General features: G+C 41.8%; 1 protein-coding gene across 1 annotated transcript; it reads left to right on the plus strand.

The window, feature by feature from the left end:
* Positions 1–1,837: 1,837 nt before the first annotated feature.
* GDF15 (growth differentiation factor 15) lies at positions 1,838–8,440 on the plus strand. Its single transcript, XM_075337846.1, has 2 exons — positions 1,838–2,212; positions 4,375–8,440. The coding sequence occupies exons 1-2, from the start codon at positions 1,915–1,917 to the stop codon at positions 5,175–5,177; spliced, it is 1,101 nt and encodes a 366-aa protein (XP_075193961.1). The 5' UTR covers positions 1,838–1,914; the 3' UTR covers positions 5,178–8,440.
* The last annotated feature ends 10,402 nt before the right edge of the window (positions 8,441–18,842 follow it).

Here is an 18,842-nt window from a genome sequence, read left to right on the forward strand (position 1 = left end):
AGACAGCCCCCCGTAACATGCTCTCCCCTAGTGTTTAAAAGTTAAAAATATCAAACCTTTTTAAATAATGTTTCACATTTTATACCATTAAAATGTTTGTTGTTTTTTTAAAATAAAACATAACTACTGAAACATTTTTTTTTCATTTTGTTATAATGTGTTCCTTATAAGGAAATCCATTCCTCTCTAAAACTAGCGAAAGTTGTCATTTTAGATTTCCCTCTATCCACAAGTCATTTTTATAAGAATTTGCACCTTTTTACTGTTTCTCATCCTTGTGTTGTAACTGAACATGCCCTGGCCAAGGATGGGTGATGTATTGGCAGTCACTCAGGAACATAGCCCTGGCAATCCACCTAGTCTGACTTTTTCTGCCATGCTAGTTGTCAGTTCTTAAATTACATGACAAAACTTGAAGACGTCCAGTTACCAAAACTGATTTTATTTTTCTCCTAAATCTTGCTATTATGTGCCTCTCCACACATCTATCATGTTATCTCAGCAATATTACCTTTTATCGTACTCTAGCAGCACTTCCTCATTGCTGGCTCCAGCTCAGATGGGGTTAATCTCTCACCTGACTTCCTGGGTTTAGTTCCTACAACTCCCATAATCCTTTGCAGTGGCACCCTGCACTCTGCTCATCCTGCCTGCCCCCCCCCCCCCGTTCGATAACATACTCACCCAACACGACTCCTCCTCCTGTCCTCTCGCTCCTGGTCCCGGCCCCACATACAGCTGCAGGATGGTAAGTAAACCCTCCTTTCCTTCTCATGCTGGGCTGTGACATGCAGTAGTCACCACCCACAGCCCAGTCACTAAGGATCAGAGGCAGCTGCTGCTGCTGCTCCTGATGTAACGTCCACTTTCAGATCCCGGAAGTTGACGTGACATCAGCAGATGCCAGAGGCCACAGCACCCAGGGTCATGTGATCGGCACTGAGCGAGGAGGATAGCACCGCTCAGTGCCAGAACTGGAAATAGAAGGCAATTAAAAAGACAACTAAAATAGTAAGTTACATTGATAGAGAGAATTAAAAAAAATGGGTGAACCACCCCTTTCAGGGATCAGAATCTAGTACCAAACTATCAGCAGGAACTAAATACAACAAAAAAAAACATTAAATGTCTGCATACAATAGATGCTAATAGGCAATGTGGACTGGTATCCTGAGTATAATATGTAAAAATGAACTATAGTAATAAAATAACAAAATTACATAACTATAATATAAAATATTCTTATATTTTTGTGTTTACAAACCTGATTTCAGAGGAAATCCAATTCAACGAGGGAAGATACATAATTTGTATTCAGAGTAAAATAAGTAAAAATTAATTATAGTTATAAAGGAACTAAATGACATACCTATAATATAAAATTATATTTTTGTGTTTATAAACCTGATTTCAGAGGAAACCCAATTCAAGGGGAAATACACATCACTTGTATTCAGAGTAAAATACGTAAAAATGAACTATAGTAATAAAGTAACAAAATGACATTCTTATAATTTTGTATTTACAAACCTGATTTAAGAGGAAACCCAATTAGGAGGAAATATGTATCACAAATATCAGAAGTAAGGTGTCTTTGTTTCCTAATGTACAAGCAAATACGTTTTTGCAGTGATCGTGTAACCTAAAGAATTTGTTTTCAATATACGCAATAGATTAAAATTCAAAGTTCCTTAAGCAGTAAAGCATCCGAAGTAAATATATTGGCGAATGCGTGTTTGGAATTTGCAATGTTTACTTCCATAAAGCAGCCAGTGAGTGTGTGTGAGTATCTGTGGGGGCGTGCAGTTCATAAAGCTATAAAGGACAGAGGCTAGGGAATTTCATTCATTCAGGCAGATCACAAGCTGTGTGCTGAACAAGCCTGGCCCTGTAACACTGTGCTCCGTGCACACAATGCAGAGATCTTCATGGAAGGTCAGGTGTGCTACATTCTGCGTCACTCTCTTATCCATCACCGGGGTCCAGCTCAGGCCCTTGGGTGAGCAGGAGAAAATGATCCAGCTTGAAGCAGTGAAGAAGAGCATTTTGGATCGTCTGGGCTTACACAAGCCTCCAGTTATTAGAGAGAAACTGGACAGAGATGAACTGCGCAAAATGCAATGGTTATACCAGGAGAGGTTAATGGAGCTCAGAGGAAATCTAACCAAGGATGAGACTACAGAAAGGAGAGTGCATCTGCTAACGCCAAAACGTAAGTCAGGAGCATTATATATATTATTTAACACATTTACATCACGGTTTAGTAAGATTTTTACATGCTGTTGTGGAACAATTATATCAACATTAAGTAAAATGGCTGATATATGCCAGAAGCACAAGCAAATGAGCAAATTATTGCTAATATGTCTTTATTTTTTAGACACACTACCAATGTCTTTTTATCTTTAAAATTATGAACAAAAAAAAGTCAGGTGTAAATGACAGCTTAAATTCAGGTCATAGTCACCTTACACACAGAGTTTCATAATCTGTCCATGTCAGGCAACATTCCCAAATATACAGTGCACAGACAATGACAATCAGAGCCACCGTTTCAACAATTCCTGCAAAAATATATATTACAATGAAACGTAATATGCTGTGTTTTTACATATGTAGCAGATAGTTACATAGGTTATAAAAAGACCTAGGTCCATCTAGTTCAACCTTCCTCCACCAATTATACATTTTGTCACTAAATCATTTATAACCAACAATGTTGTGTGTACTGAGGAAATCATCCAGCCCTTGAAAAACATGTAACACATACCATACACTAGTCATGAGAGAATGGGAAACAACTTGACCTTAGAAGTTGGTTGCTTTCCACAGTATCTCATCTGATTGATCTCTGCAAACTAATATTGATTAAGGCACAATAGTTGGCGTGAGCCTACTGGTGTCAGTCTGTGATTTCTAATAAACAACTTTACAGTGAAGCCACTTGCACCTGATACTGCACAAGCAAATCCAATACAGAAAAAAATCTCTAAAAAGAAAATGATCTAATTGAAAAGCTTTTTGGCCATCTCTAATCACCAGTGTATCAAAAACAGTGCAGACCCTGTGTCTCTGTCCCCAAACACATGGAATCATGAGCTATCTTTTGATAAATACAACAAAAACAGAAATGTCCTTGCAGAACAAATGAAGTTCTGTTCTTGTTGGGAATGGCTGTAAATAATAGATACATCGCTAAAAATCTATAGCAATATAACAGAGTACGTCTGCAATTCTCAAAGTGTTTCCCATACATCATAATATATCTATTAAACACTGATGTACACAGGGTTATTGCCATTTTGATTATTAGTATGTCATAAGTAAATAAATGGCCATGCTGATAATGAAATTATCTGAAGGTCATTGATGAGTTTGCAGAGATTTGTATTGACTAACTTGTGAACTTAAGTCCCGTTCACAGAGCCACTCCTATTCTCCACCTGGAGGAAACTGTTTTCTGTATATTTTAAAACCATACTGTATTCACTATAGATATTAAGCATTAACCTTCCAATGTGAGTGAGGAATAGGCAGACAGTCCTGGATAGTATATGCCCAATAACACTGTGAAAGTATAGGGAGCAGAGATGAGTGGAACTGCTGAAGTTCAGGTTTCGTGGGTTCAGCTGGACTTTATATAAAGTTCTGTTCTCTACTCGAACTTGACCTAAACCCCATTGGAAGTCACTGATTGGCAGTTTGACTCTCTGCCTACATACAGCCAGTCATAAATAGATCACTTCCGGGGGAGGTTTTTGGTTTTTTTTGGTGCATACTACATCCAATAATGCTGATTTTACCCCCAGTACAAGCCATTCAAACACTGCAAGCGGCTTGTACTGGGCTGAGGACCAAGCACACCCGAGGGCGGCGATACTAGCTTGCATACATAAGGCACCCGAACTCTGAAACAAAAAACACTAATTTTTTTGAAAAGAATGTGTTTGATACGAACACTGAACTTTACATTTTGGGTCTGCTCATCTCTAATAGGGAGTATATTTCTCTCACAAAACTAAAATTGTGTCTAAAATCATGATAAACATCTAGACATTTACTGAATTTACCTCCCTTCCTAGTAAATTCTTCAATTTTGGGAAAATGTTCATAATGGAACTTGGAAAATTCTGTAATAAACATTGAGAATAAAATCCACCATCATTAGGACTACACTGTTATGTCAACTAGAAATGTAATTACAGGTTGTACATGAATTGTGTGTGGCAAAAGGTAAATAACCAACCATCATTACTATGGATTTTTATTGACATTTAGGTCACATCCATTTTTGACCACTCTTAAAGCTTACGTATAAGTGTTGTTTTGGTTGTAGACACATGCTAAAAAAGTTTCTTTTACTCTTTCTTGCAGTAGAGCGTAGCTCAAAGAAATATGATATGCAGGAAAGCAGCAGTCGTCGTTACAACCTGGTCTTCTTTAGGACTCAGACATTCCATCAGAGGCTGAACATCATGAGAGCTGAGCTCAAATTATGTAAACACATCTTAGCTTCACTGCGACCTGCAGCAGCTAACTCAACCTTGAAGGCTATGGTGAACATTTATAAAGTTGTAGAATCAAAGAATACCAATGAAAAGCAAGAGCATAAATTACTTGATTCTCAACCAGTAGACAAAGATACATTGAGATTAAATGTAAACTCTGCTGTGCAGCAGTGGTTAGCAAGTTCAGAGAAATGCCTCCGACTAGAGCTGGTCATTACACTGGACATTCCTTTTGTGAGCGATGGAAACAAACACATAGAAGCTGATAATTCCCTTGTTTTAGAAGTGGAAACTCAGGAAAAAAAATACTTCAAAACAAGAAAAGGAAGATCACTCGCGACAGATGAGGACTGCAAAAAGAGTGAGAAGAAGTGCTGTCGTAAGTCTTTATTGGTGTCCTTTGAGCAGATTGGCTGGAATGATTGGATTGTACAACCTTCCACCTATGAAATGAGGTTTTGCGATGGATCTTGTCCACATAACTACAAGCCAGCAAGCATGCATGCTCAGATAAAATACAGAATGCATCACCTTAATGGAGAAACTCCAGCCCCTTGTTGTGTTCCTGGTAGCTATGATCCCATGGTACTCATGCATTACAATGCAGAGCGCAAATTGGTATTTACTGTCTTCGAGGATATGATTGTTAGAAAGTGCCACTGTGCCTAACGAGGAAGTGAGACAAGGCTTTTGCTATGCCATCAAACATTCTAACACAACAATTTGTCCAATGCCACACAGAGATTGCTTCATTGGAAGTTGCAGCTGCTTAAACACCTCATGTTTACACATCTTTTTAATTTAATGAAAGGAAAGCATGCAGAGAAATTGGTAAAATCAGAAACAGTACTACTAGATGAAGTCAACTTATGTGATTTGAAAATGTAATCTTTGTGGCTCATGTTACTACTTCTGAAGTCTGTTGACTCATGTATCTATAATTTAAGTTAACTGTAATTATTATTTTGAATCTAGAGCACAGCAATACATGACAAGTGCAAAGCACAGATCAAAGCACAGATGTAAGGTGGGGAAATTAGCATTATTAATCATTTTACAAGTTACTATTTGGTAATCAATTGGCTAATCTGAGAAGTATATCATGAAGAAAAACATACATATTAAATATAGAATATCACACTAGTATTGGAACAGTCTAATAATATCATTAGCATGACCCTTGAGTTCAAGAAATAAGCAAATTGTTACATTTAAAGTAGATTAAAGGGACTGTCCAGTAGTTTTATATTGATGGACTATCCTAAAGATAGGCCATCAATATCAGATAAGTTGTAGAGCTGCACAGCATAGCTCTGTCAACTGTATAGTATCTACAACCACTTTAACAAGGGTAGATCTGCAGTACCCTGCTCCGGCCACTATACAGCTGACAGATCTGTGCTGTTTTGCTCCACAACTGATCACTGATTAAATATTGATGACCTATCCTAAGATTAAGTCCATTAACATGCACCATTAACATGAAGCAAACGTATGAAATCTCATATTTGTGGATTACATTGAAAATACCAGAAAATTAATTTCCTTCCTGATGCTGGTCAGAACCACTGCATATTCTGTCCACCTGGAATGAGAAAATGGGTCACTTGTTTGCCCTGAGATTCCATCATACTTGGGTTACTTTACCTTACTCTTCTCCACAAGTGCCTAATAGCACCTTCATGGTGTGCTACTATGATTTGTTCACCCCTTGCTCAAAAGAATTCCTAAAATGACTATTACCAATATATTTTTTATTAAAGCCTTTGAACTAGCATGGTGAGAAATACTGTAAACTCAACATAGAGTACCTCTACTTTAGGACTTTATTTAAACTCCCACTCTGCTGTTCTGTTCTGGAGAAAGGGAATATTGTGTCATTTTTCTTGCACTAAAATTATTTTCTTTTGCACTGTTACATGTTTTTTTTCTAAATTCTAATTCATAAAAGATGATAGATAATCAAATGAAAATTAATGCAGTGGTTTTAAACAGTAAAGAGGAATAGTTTGCATAGTTAAATTTCTCCATTTAAAATGCGGTTTCATTGGTTAAGTAATTGATTTATTGATCAATTTTCAATAATTCTATTAAACCCTTAACAACTAACGACGTGATATGCACGTTATGAGTCATTTCCATGCCTTTGATGAGGGCTGACACACCAAGCTTGCATCTTTAGCTGCAGATGAAGGCTGAATCATTCAGCCATCATCTGCCTCTAATTGCGGCGGTTGGAGCAGCACTCCGCCAGTGACTGTTAACGTTTTAATAGTCACTGTTAATCTCTGATGTATACCAGTGGAGGGCATGGTGTTCTGATATCTCATCTGCGTTGCCGTGATAAAATCTCGGGACACCGATGAGTTGTTAAGATAGCCAGAGGTCAGCTGGTGACACCTGTGTCTGTCATCACAGTACTCTTGTGAAAAGTAGCCCGTGGCCGGCATTTATAAGAGACTGTGATTACTTCTCTATACAGAAAATGCTGTGTTATTGCTGTATATAGAAAAAGTTATCAGGATATTGGAGGTTCAAGTGCCCTAATGTGACTAATAAAATAGAGTAAATATATAAAACAATTTTGTGGGAAAAAAAAAAAAGTAAAGTTCAAAGCACACCGAGGGACAATGCTGCCATGAGTGGAATAAGCCATAGGGGACAGTTATTTTTTTCCTTTAAATACCTTAGGTCCATTAAGTACTTTATAAAGTAGGGCACAAACTCTTCAACACCGGCCTGCCAATGGGAATCCAACTATTTAATGTAATCATTTTATTAATTATTTCTGTAAATCATCTATTATCTTTAATTCTGCTATACTTTTAAAAAATTATCATTCCATTATTTGTTTAACTGAAAGTCCAAATGACTGAGAAACACTCAGACTTTTTGCAAGACATGGAATATTCATGGAATAAAGTATATTAGGTCGCCTCAAACGATAAACATGAGAAATCCTACCTTAACTATGCAATAAGACCTGTATCTACAATTAGTTAAATTCAGTCTACATGGTGTTTCCTTCATATTGGAGTATTTTGTTCTCCTGCATTTGCTTCATATCTAATTTCCCCCAACAGTTGGTCTGACACATCCTGAGGCAGGTACATTGTATAATCTTGCTGAACAGACAAATGTGAGCTTCTAATTATCTCTGCATGTCTCAGTCATTCTTCCTAGAGAATTTACAATTAGGAAATATCGTAGAAATTACATAATGAAATGAAGAAGAAAAGTAATAAACATTCACAGCATGGGTGATCCAAAAGATTCATAGTCTAGTACATCTGTACAGCTAATCTTACATATCTTTTGTTAGTCCGGCGGGTTGTCCACCAGTTGGTGGCTTCAGTTTTCTATCCTTATTTTGTTTCAACATTGGCTTCATTCTAGTTTATTGCACTTTGCCAATCGTGACTGTTCCATGACTACTGCTTACCAGACATATTCATTTTGATGCAAGGATTTAATATTTAGTAGCTGCACTATGCCTGAAAGAAGAAAGAAAACTATACAAAAAATAATTATTTCAACCATATTGCTATTTCAAGAGTATTTAAGAGATGTAATTTAATTTATCTGGCCAGTTTAGGATGCCTAGATGGATTATATTGTGGCTGCAATACTCAGAGCCTTGGCTCTACGACAATCTCAGCTTATTTTCAGTAGAATAGGTTAGGTGTTACTTCTGTAATACTAAAACAAAAACGTGGCCTTATTAGTTTTGCTTGAAAATGGTCAAAGGCTGACAAAAATAGTTGTCTGTCCCAAGATAAGAATTTTTTTTACACAGTGCTTATTTATGAATGTGTTGTTACTATTATTTTATTAATATTGTTGGTGTTATTAATATTGCTATTATTATAAGTGTAAATATGTATTTATGCAATTTTATTTATTGATAATTTATTTTTTGTTGGAATTTTTACTGAATGTTATTTGTATTTTTTTAAATTATGCATACAGTATTGAAATATATTTTTTCATATGTATATTTAAAAATGAAGATTGTCTAAGGTTATTGTAAGAAAGATTAAAATAAACTATTTTTAGAATGAAGAAGCTTATTTTCATTGTATATGCTTTATGATGTCCATAGGTTTTTGGTTCAGATGATCCAGGAGTAGTGATGGGTGGATTCGCAGATCTCGCAGGTCTAACCAGGTTAAAAAAAAATTCCGATTTCGGCCCGGGATTGGTACCAGATATCTGGCCGAACGGCGGTCCCCATATAAATTTATGGGGACCAGAATCCAGCAATTAAAAATGGTGGTAGAAGGGATAGGGGGATAGGACCAAGAGTTTCATACTTACCTAGGCTCCAATGCAGCACCATCAAAATCCAGCACCAGCAAATAAAATGTGAAAATTTTATTGAAGCCTAATTAAAAAGACCATAACAAACAATTGTTAGAGCGGGTACAGAGCAAAGACATCTCAACACATTTCAAGCGAAAAAAAAAGACTCTTAATCATGACATGATTAAAAGCCTTTTTTCGCTTGCAATGCGTTGCCGTTTCTTTGCTCTGTACCCGCCCTAACAATTTTTGTTATTGGCTTTTTAATTATGCTTCAATAAAATGTTTACATTTTACTTGCTGATGCTGGATTTTTTCACCTTATTATTTTGTTCTTCACCTGCTAGCCGAAGCAGATTGTCCGTGCACTATCACCCTTAATTTTCTTCAGTGAGCTGTGCATCTCTCCTTTTTCTGATGCGGCTGTAACTGCTCCCGCAGCCGCTCATTCACTTCCGTGTCTGCTTATGATTGCTCATCCATATGCACGGTTTTCCCTGCCCACTGGCTGTCCTGGCATCTGTGATTGGATGCAGTCAGATGCGCACTCCATCCTCTGTGACAGCGTCTGACTGCAAACAATCACACACGCTGTGGGTCACTATCGTGGTGTAAAAATAAATTAATAAAACATTTGGCATAGGGCCCCCTATATTATGATACCAAGCCCAGCTACAGCTACAGGCTGCAGCCCCCAGCAGTGTGCTTATCTTGGCTGTGTATTAATGATGGGAAGATTTTCAGATAAATGGGACTAAACAGGTTAAAAATAAATCCTCCCGGTTCTGGCCCGGAATTGGTCACGGTTATCTATCTAAACGCCTGTCCCCATATAAAACTATGGGTACAAGAATCCGGTGATTAAAAATGATAGTAGAAGGGATAGGGGAATAGGAGCAAGCACTTAATACTTACTTAGGCTCTGGCGTGGATGTAATTTTTCCTGCGGCAGCTCATTAACTTTTAGGGCTACTTATTTACTCATCCAGTTGCATTGCTTTTCTTGCACACTGGCCATCCTGGTGTCTGTGATTGGTTGCAGTCAGATGGGCTCCCCAGCCTGTGTGACAACATCTGACTGCTTTGAATCATAGGCGCTGTCTGAGGGTCACTATCGTCGTGTAATAATAAATGAATAAAACATTTCGGATCGCTCCCCACATATTATGGTATGCAGCACAGATAAAGCATATGGCTACACCCTGCAGCCCCCAGCCGTGCGCTTATCTAGGTTGTGTATCAAAATAGGGGAAACTGCATGCGGCTGTTATAAAAAAAATTTAAATAAATAATTTAAAAAACTGTGTGAGGGCCTTCCCAATTTTGACAGCCAGTCATTATAAAGGACAACATCTGGGGGCTGGTATTCTCAGGGTGGGGAGAACCATACTTATTGGGCCACCCCCAGCCTAAAAATGGCATCCTGCAGCTACTCGGAATTGCTGAATCCATTCAATGTGACAGTCCAGGCGCTTTACTCTGCTCTTCCCGATTGCCCTGGTGTGGTTACAATCGGGGTAATAAGGAGTTAATGTCAGCTCACAGCTGCCACTAAGCCCTAGAATAGTAATGGGAGGCATCTATGAGACCCCCCATTACTAATCTGTAAGTGAAAATAAATAAACACAAACACTCAAAAAATTCTTTATTTGAAATAAAAGACCAAATAGCACCCTCTTTCACCACTTTATTAATCCCAAAACACCATTGCAGGTCCAACGTAATCCACACTAGGTCCCATGACGACTCTGCTACATCTGTATTCACACTGAGCAACCATAGAATATGATCGCCCGCTGTTAGGTTTAGGCAGAGACTGAGTGAGCTGTGCGATCAGTGGTGGCGCCACTCAGGCTATTTGCGGTCACAGGTGGAGGACCATGTGAACCTCCATCTGTGAACGTAAATCACCTGAGTGACGTCACCACTGATCGCACAGTGTTGAAACCTGATTAGTGTTAGCAGGTGGTGGATTGGATGGCAAATAATGCCTCAAATTTGTTTGTTAGAATCACTCTATATTCCACACGGTCCAGTCTTACTAGCCAAGGATCTGCACCACATAATCCTCACCCTGATTTTCCTTCCTCTCACCATGGCGAGTCCCAGGAGACAAGTGAAGCCATACTTGGACACACCGAGGAGCTCTTTACCTTTCTATTTATTGTTTCTTCTGGCATTTAACCATGCATGTTTCAAAAGGGACATGTGGAGTAGAGATGAGTGAATTTGTTCAGTTGGCATGCGCTAGTTTCAAATTCGGTACGAACATTTCCCTATCTGGCTCTATGTCATGTACCTGGGAATTTTTGGGAAAATCAGGTAATGATCCGCTATGTTCATTTTCCAAAATACTTTTCTAATATCATATGATGCTTTTGTATAGGATTGTGGTGCTGCATGATGAACAGAGGGATGTGTTTAATGACGGGAGGGGGTTGGGAGAGGCCAGGGGAGCGGCACACTTTTTTTTCCTTAACTTAATTGGTGGATGTTCCTGCAGCCAATCACAGAACAGAAAACCTCCACAAGATTCAGACAAAAGAGTTTATGTCATTGCCTACTAAGTAACATGTTCCTCTGCATATAAAATGAGGACATGCTGCATAAGCGCCATTTTGTGACTGTTAACGCTTAGGGAAGGTGCCGCCACTGCTGCTGCTAGACAGTGAGCCTAGCTAGGAGTTTAATTATAGTTGAGATAGATAGGAAAGAGAGAGTGTTGAATAGGGATGTGCAGTGTAGGGAAAGATGTATGCCACAGATTGGCATTTCATGATATAAATAGGTTTTGCTACTTGTGAGTGCCTGCTAAGAGTTGCCAGTGAACTATCTAAATAGATATTTCTACTTTTTAGTGGCTGCTAAAAATTTGGCAGTGAACCATCTCAATAGGAATTGGTACTTTTTAGTGCCTGCAAAACATTTTGGCAGTGAACCAACTCAATACGTATTGGTACTTTGTAGCGGCTGCTAAAAATGTGCCAGTGAACCATCTCAATAAACATTGGTACTTTTTAGTGGTTGCTAAAAAATAGTCACAGAACCATCTGAATAGGTATTGTTACTTTTTAGAGCCTGCAAAAAAATTGGCAGTCAACTATTTCAATAGGTATTGCTACTTTTTAGTAGTGCTATAAATTTGCCAGTGTACCATCTAACTAGGTTATTGGTCCGTCTGTGGGCAATCCCAATATTGCCATCTCAGTTAAGATATACAGAATTTTACTTACAGTACAGACCAAAAGTTTGGACACACCTTCTCATTCAAAGACTTTTCTTTATTTTCATGACTCTGAAAATTGTAGATTCACATTGAAGGCATCAAAACTATGAATTAACACATGTGGAATGAAATACTTAACAAAAAAGTGTGATACAACTGAAAATACGTCTTATATTCTAAGTTCGTCAAAGTAGCCCCCTTTTGCTTTGATTACTGCTTTGCACACTCTTGATGAGCTTCAAGAGGTAGTCACCAGAAATGGTCTTCCAACAGTCTTGAAGGAGTTTCCAGAGATGCTTAGTAGAGTTGAGCGCGGTTCATAGTTCGAGGTTCGCCAGTTCGCGGTTCGAGTGATTTTGGGGGGTGTTCTAGATAGAACTAGAACTCGAGCTTTTTGCTAAAAGTTCGGCAGTTCGAGTTACGTTCGAGAATTGTTCGATCAGCAAAAGCGTGGCTTTTTACAGCTACAATGTGCAGGGAGCCATCACTGGCAGCCAGTGGTAAGCTGGTAACCAAGATAAATATCGGGTATCCAAGCAAAGCGCTTTGGTTAGTAACCCGATAATTACCCTGGTTACGTGTGCAGGGAGCCGACACTTCCCCGCTCGGCTCCGCCCCCCCTGCACTCAGCATGTACACACACATACACACACTCACACTCACCTGTCCCCAGCCATGCAGTCCCCGACACCGACGTCTTCAGCGCCACATGGCCCCGCTAGGCTCCACCCACTTCACACTCCGCCGCCCGCACACATGGCCCTGCTAGGCTCCACCCACTTTGCACTCCACCGCCCGCACACATGGCCCCGCTAGGCTCCACCCACTTCGCACTCCGCCGCTCGCACACATGGCCCCGCTAGGCTCCACCCACTTCGCACTCTGCTGCCCGCACACATGGCCCCGCTTGGCTCCACCCACTTCGCACTCCACCACCCGCACACATGGCCCCGCTTGGCTCCACCCACCTCGCACGGCGCACACATTACCCAGCTCGGCTTACGTGCAGTGATGAAGTCCTGCCCTCCCGACCTCAGCGCTGTCACTGTCCTCCATGGCTGCCGCTTCACATTTCCTCTCTCTGCTGACCCGAGACTGTGACTAGCGGTGACGTCACAGGCTCCCGTGATACTTGGCTGTAAAGTCGGCGGTCATTGAAGTCAGTGACAGCTCTGCTATCAGCAGTGCAGGAGATCATCACCACAGGTAATGCACCTTGCTGACAGCAGCACTTGTCATGCCCTGCAGTGACCTGGGATGACCTATTGATATTCGCTCAGGTCACTGCATTGCTCTCCCAGCCAATGGGGAACATTCTGTTCTTCACTGACTGGGACAGTGACTATGGTATGGATCGTCATGGGAATGCCTCGGATTACAGCAGACCTGGATTTGTTTTTCTTTCTAACAAATTGGTGAAAGAGGGAATGTGTTGAGGAGTGTTTTTCAAATAAAAAAAATAGACGACAAACACAGTTTTATTACTGACTGGGTTGGTGATGTCGGGTATCTGATAGACGCCTGACATCACCAACCCCAGGGATTGATGCCAGGTGACATTACACATCTGGTATTAACCCCATATATTACCCCGTTTGCCACCGCACCAGGGCATGGGATGAGCTGGGGCAAAGCACCAGGATTGGCGCATCTAATGGATGCGCCACTTCTGGGGCGGCTGCGGCCTGCTATTTTTAGGCTGGGGAGAGTCCAGTAACCATGGACCTCCCTAGTCTGAGAATATCAGATCCCAGTTGTCTGCTTTACCTTGGCTGGTGATCCAATTTGGGGGGACCCCTACGTGTTTTTTTTTTAAATTATTTATTTAATTTAAAATAACAGCGTAGTGTGCCCTCAAATTGGATTACCAGCCAAGGTGAAGCTGCCAGCTGTGGTCTGCAGGCTGCAGCCATCTGCTTTACCCTAGCTGGCTATCAAAAATAGGGGGAACACCACGTCATTTTTTTTTAAATTTATTTATTTTTTTTGGTAAATACAAGGCTAAGCACCCCTTAGTGCCACATGAAAGGCACCAAAGGGTGCAAAAGTACAAAATGCAGGACAGTGGGACATTGTGTCTTTCTGCCATTATAATGACTGAAAAGACTGATATGAAGTGTACAAGCACAGGAAAATCACAGGAGCGCTCTACGCTGTGAAAGGCAGTAGAAAATGGCACTGGAGTGAACATGTGACCGCCTCATGTAGGCTGAAGCTATGGATCCTGGGTAAATTTATGTATTTTCCCTCCAGTTTTTTTGCAGTATGCAAAAAAAACGGAAGGCACACGGATGACATTCGGATGACATACGGACCGTATACGGAACGGAAATGGATGCCCCACGGATGCACCCGTGAAAAAAAACGGACAGTTTTTGCGGACCGCAAAAACGGATCGGTCGTGTGAATGTAGCCTTATTCTAATCTGCCATTTATAAACAGCAGGCAGAAATAAGTGAATAGCGCCCCCCAGCGTCAGAAAATCTACGGGGTTTCAGGGGTAGCTGAGACCCTGGAGATCATGATTCAGGCTGGTTTTTCCGATCCCCGCTCACGTGATCACCGGTATACACCATATGCCAATGAGCACGTTACAGTAAATGACAGCGCCGGTAAAAAATTATTTATCTCCCATCTGGCATGAACAAACATGTCAGATGGGAGATAAATCTCCTCCCCGGTCCCCTCCGATCCTCCGGTGTCACCAAAGTGACCCCCCCTCCCCCCTCCCAGATATCCAAGATGGCCGCGCGCACAGCAGCGCGCTGGCCGCATTCACCCTACTCCTCTGATTTCTGTCATGGCACATGCGACAGAAAGATCCTCCCCAGGCCCTGCCAGGTCACCCCCTATAACCCCACCGGTGTTCCCCGGTGTCCCACGGTACCTGTGCAGCGTTGATCCCCCGCGGCCCCCTCCTTCACAGTAGATGCTGCCGCATGCACAGAGCGGCTGTCAGCTCAGCTTCCTGTGTCAAACACAGTGAGTGGTGGTAACCATGCATCTGTAAGCTACTGCAATGTCCTGCTCATGAGGTAAGGAACATAGTTGATCAGGAGAGCTATACTACATTTCCAAATGGAGGTATTTGATTTTATAGTTGCCCTGCTGAATGACTACCAAACATGAGAGTCCGTTATACGCCACAAAAAAACATGTCTAAATAGCAAGCTCTGTTGTTTAGTATTCATTCAGCTGGATAACTGGACTTAAAGGGATATTCCATCTCCAAGATCCTATCCCCAATATATAGTAGGTAGAAAAGCAATAATATCAGCAAATACCAATATTTGGAAATGTAGAAATGTAGAATAGTTCTTCTGATTAGGCATGCCCTTACCTCATAAGCAGGGCATTGCAGCTTTGGTAGCAACAGTTACGACATGGACTCTGCTGCTGTGGACCCGGGGAGAGTGGGTGCAGATTCATTGCACCCACACTCCTCACATGGAGGGTCTGCACTGAGCGTGTCCCCCCATATTCTAGACGGTCCAGAGTCATCGTGGGACCCCCTTATTTCTTTTCCTTACAATAAATTGGTGAAAGAGGGAATGTTTTGGGGAGTGTTTTTTCAAATCAATTTTTTTTTGTCTATTTTTTTTGTTAGTACTGACAGTTTGTGATGTCGGGTATCTGATAGATGCCATGACATCACAAACTGCTGGGCTTGATGTCAGGTGACTTTACAGCTAGTATCAACCCCATTTATTACCCCGTTTGCCACTGCACCAGGGCACGGGATGAGCTGGGGTGAAGTGCCAGGATTGGCGCATCTAGTGGATGCGCCACTTCGGGGGCACCTGTGGTCTGCTATTTTTAGGCTGTGAAGGGCCAATAACTATGGACCTTCCCACCCTGAGAATACCAGACCACAGCTGTCCGCTTTACCTTGGCTGGCGATCCAATTCGGGGGGGACCCTACTTTTTTTTTTGTAATTATTAATATTTATAAAATAATTATAAAAAAAGAGCCTGGGGTGACCTCCACATTGGATCCACAACCACGGTAAAGCTGCCAGCTGTGGTTTTCAGGCTACAGCCTTCTGCTTTACCCTAGCTGGCTATCAAAAATGTGGGGACCCAACGTCATTTTTTTTTAAACTATTTTTTTAAATAAAAAAAATTAATGGGCTTCCCTGTATTTTGATTGCCAGCCAAGGTAACGCCAGGCAGATGGGGGTGGCAACCTGTAGCTGTCTGCTTTATCTGCGCTGAGAATCAAAAATACCGCGGAGCGCTACGTCATTTTTTTTAAAGATTTATTTTTACAGCACTGTGATGTCAGGCAATCAAAATAAATAATTTAAAAAAAAAATATATGGGCTCCCGCTGCATTTTTTTGTATTTTTTGTATTGCTAGATAAGGGTAATCCAAGCAGCTACTGACTGCTAACCGCCACTGCTTGGTGTTACCTTCACTGGCAATGGAAATACCAGGGAAGCATTTTTTTTTTTTGCCAAAAAACTACAAAAAAAAATGACATGAGCTTCGCCATATTTTTGTATGCTAGTCAGGTACAGCAGGCAGGTACAGGCTGCCCCCAACCTCCAGCTGCCTATTTGTACCCGGCTGGGAACTAAAAATATAGGGAAGCCCTTTTTTTAATTATTTCATGAATTTCATGAAATAATTAAAAAAAAAAAAACGACGTGGGCTTCGCCCCATTTTTGTGTCCAGCCAGGTACAACTAGGCAGCTGGGCTGGGGATTGGAATCCGCAGCACAGGTTGGCCCGAGGTTTCTGGGCGCCTCTGCTGCGAATTGCAATCCGCAGCTGCCCCAGAAAATGGCGCTTTTATAGAAGCGCCATCTTCTGGCACTGTTTCCAACTCTTCCAGCTGCCCTGATGCCGGTGGCTTGCTGGGTATTCATGAGTTAATACTAGCTTTGTTTTACTAGCTAGTATTAAGCCAGAGATTCTTAATATCAGGCAAGTTTGACACAGTCATTAAGAATCTCCAATAAAGGGTTAAAAAAAAGACACCACACAGAAAAAAAATACTTTAATAGAAATAAATACACAGACACATTAGAGACTCCATGTTTATTACTCCCTCTTATCCTTCCACGATCCATGCTCTTTTGTCTTTCTCCTTCAGCCCATGCAGCTCTGCTACATGAGCAGCACAGCATGGGAGAAAGACACTGCTGCTCCCCATGCAGGCTTCACTCCGTGAGTGATCAGTGCTGCTGGCTGTTAGCGGTAACGTTACCGCTGACAGACGGGTTGCCATAGCAACGGTGCTCCGATCATATGATTCCCGGTGCCTCTGTTAGCGGTGACGTCACCGCTAACATACGCGTTGCTATTGCAACGGTGATCTCCGTTATTGACCATCTGTGTCAGCCGGTCCCTAACGGAATGGGGAAGCAAAAAGGGGAGTCGACCGCGTGACAGAGCATGTGGCCAGTACACGGCGATACACAAACGTGCACCGTGTACCGGAGAGATGCAATGACAGGACCTAGGACAGGACATGACGTCAAAGCCATGTGACCAGTCTGTAGCCAATGAGATAATACACACGTGACTGGTCACATTGCTATTTTCGCGTCACGATAGGTCTTGCATCACTGCTGGTTACCGGGAGGATGCAGCGATTACCGATGGAAAAGCGTCAGGAGACAGAGTGCAGGACGCATCGCGGGCACCGGTAAGTGTTATGGCAATGTTTATTAACTGTATGTGTACATTTATAATGTGTTTTTGTGTGTTTGTGATTGCCTCCCATTGTTTCCTATGGTGTTCGAGTGGTTCGCCGAACCGAACTCGAACGCGACCTCCATTCGGCGAACCAAGCTCGAGCCGAACCGGGACCGATTCGCTCATCTCTAATGCTTAGCACTTGTTGGCCCTTTTGCCTTCACTCTGCGGTCCAGCTCACCCCAAACAATCTCGATTGGGTTCAGGTCTGTTGACTGTGGAGGCCAGGTCATCTGGAGTAGCACCCCATCACTCTCCTTTTTACTCAAATAGCACTTACACAGCCTGCAGGTGTGTTTGGAGTCATTGTCCTGTTGAAAAATAAATGATGGTCCAACTAAACGCAAACCGGATGGAATAGCATGCCGCTGCAAGGTTCTGTGGTAGCCATGCTGGTTTAGTAGCCCTCAATTTTGAATAAATCCCCAACAGTATCACCAGCAAAGCACCCCTACACCATCACACCTCCTCCTCCATGCTTCACGGTGGGAACCAAGCATGTAGAGTCCATTCGTTAACTTTTCTGCGTCGCACAAAGACACGGTGGTTGGATCCAAAGATCCAAAGATCTCAAATTTGGACTTATCAGACCAAAGCACAGATTTCCACTGGTCTAATGTCCATTCCTTGTGTTCTTTACCCCAAACAAGTGTCTTCTACTTGTTGCCTGTCCTTAGCAGTGGTTTCCTAGCAGCTATTTTACCATGAAGGTCTGTTGCACAAAGTCTCCTCTAAACAGTTGTTCTAGAGATGTGTCTGCTGCTAGAACTCTGTGTGGCATTGACCTGGTCTCTAATCTGAGCTGCAATTTCTGAGGCTGATGACTCGGATAAACTTATCCTCTGCAGCAGAGGTGACTCTTGTGCAGCACCCTGGGGTATGCTACCACAGTGGTCTGCAGGATCCTAAGGCTTTCTGGAATGCCCTCTGCTGACAACCCACACCTCACACAGAGGTAGGGGCACATTCCTTGAGAACTGGGCGCAGCATGTAGAGGGTTAACAGTGGGCAGATGTTGGACCCAATCCCTTAGCTGTTAGCCTGGGGAAGGGGCGTGGCTAGTGGGAAGTGACAGGGGTTGCTAGGCAGAGTAGGCAGAGGA

The sequence above is a fragment of the Anomaloglossus baeobatrachus genome, chromosome 1 (genome assembly GCF_048569485.1).
Source record: "Anomaloglossus baeobatrachus isolate aAnoBae1 chromosome 1, aAnoBae1.hap1, whole genome shotgun sequence".
Lineage (NCBI taxonomy): Eukaryota > Metazoa > Chordata > Amphibia > Anura > Aromobatidae > Anomaloglossus > Anomaloglossus baeobatrachus.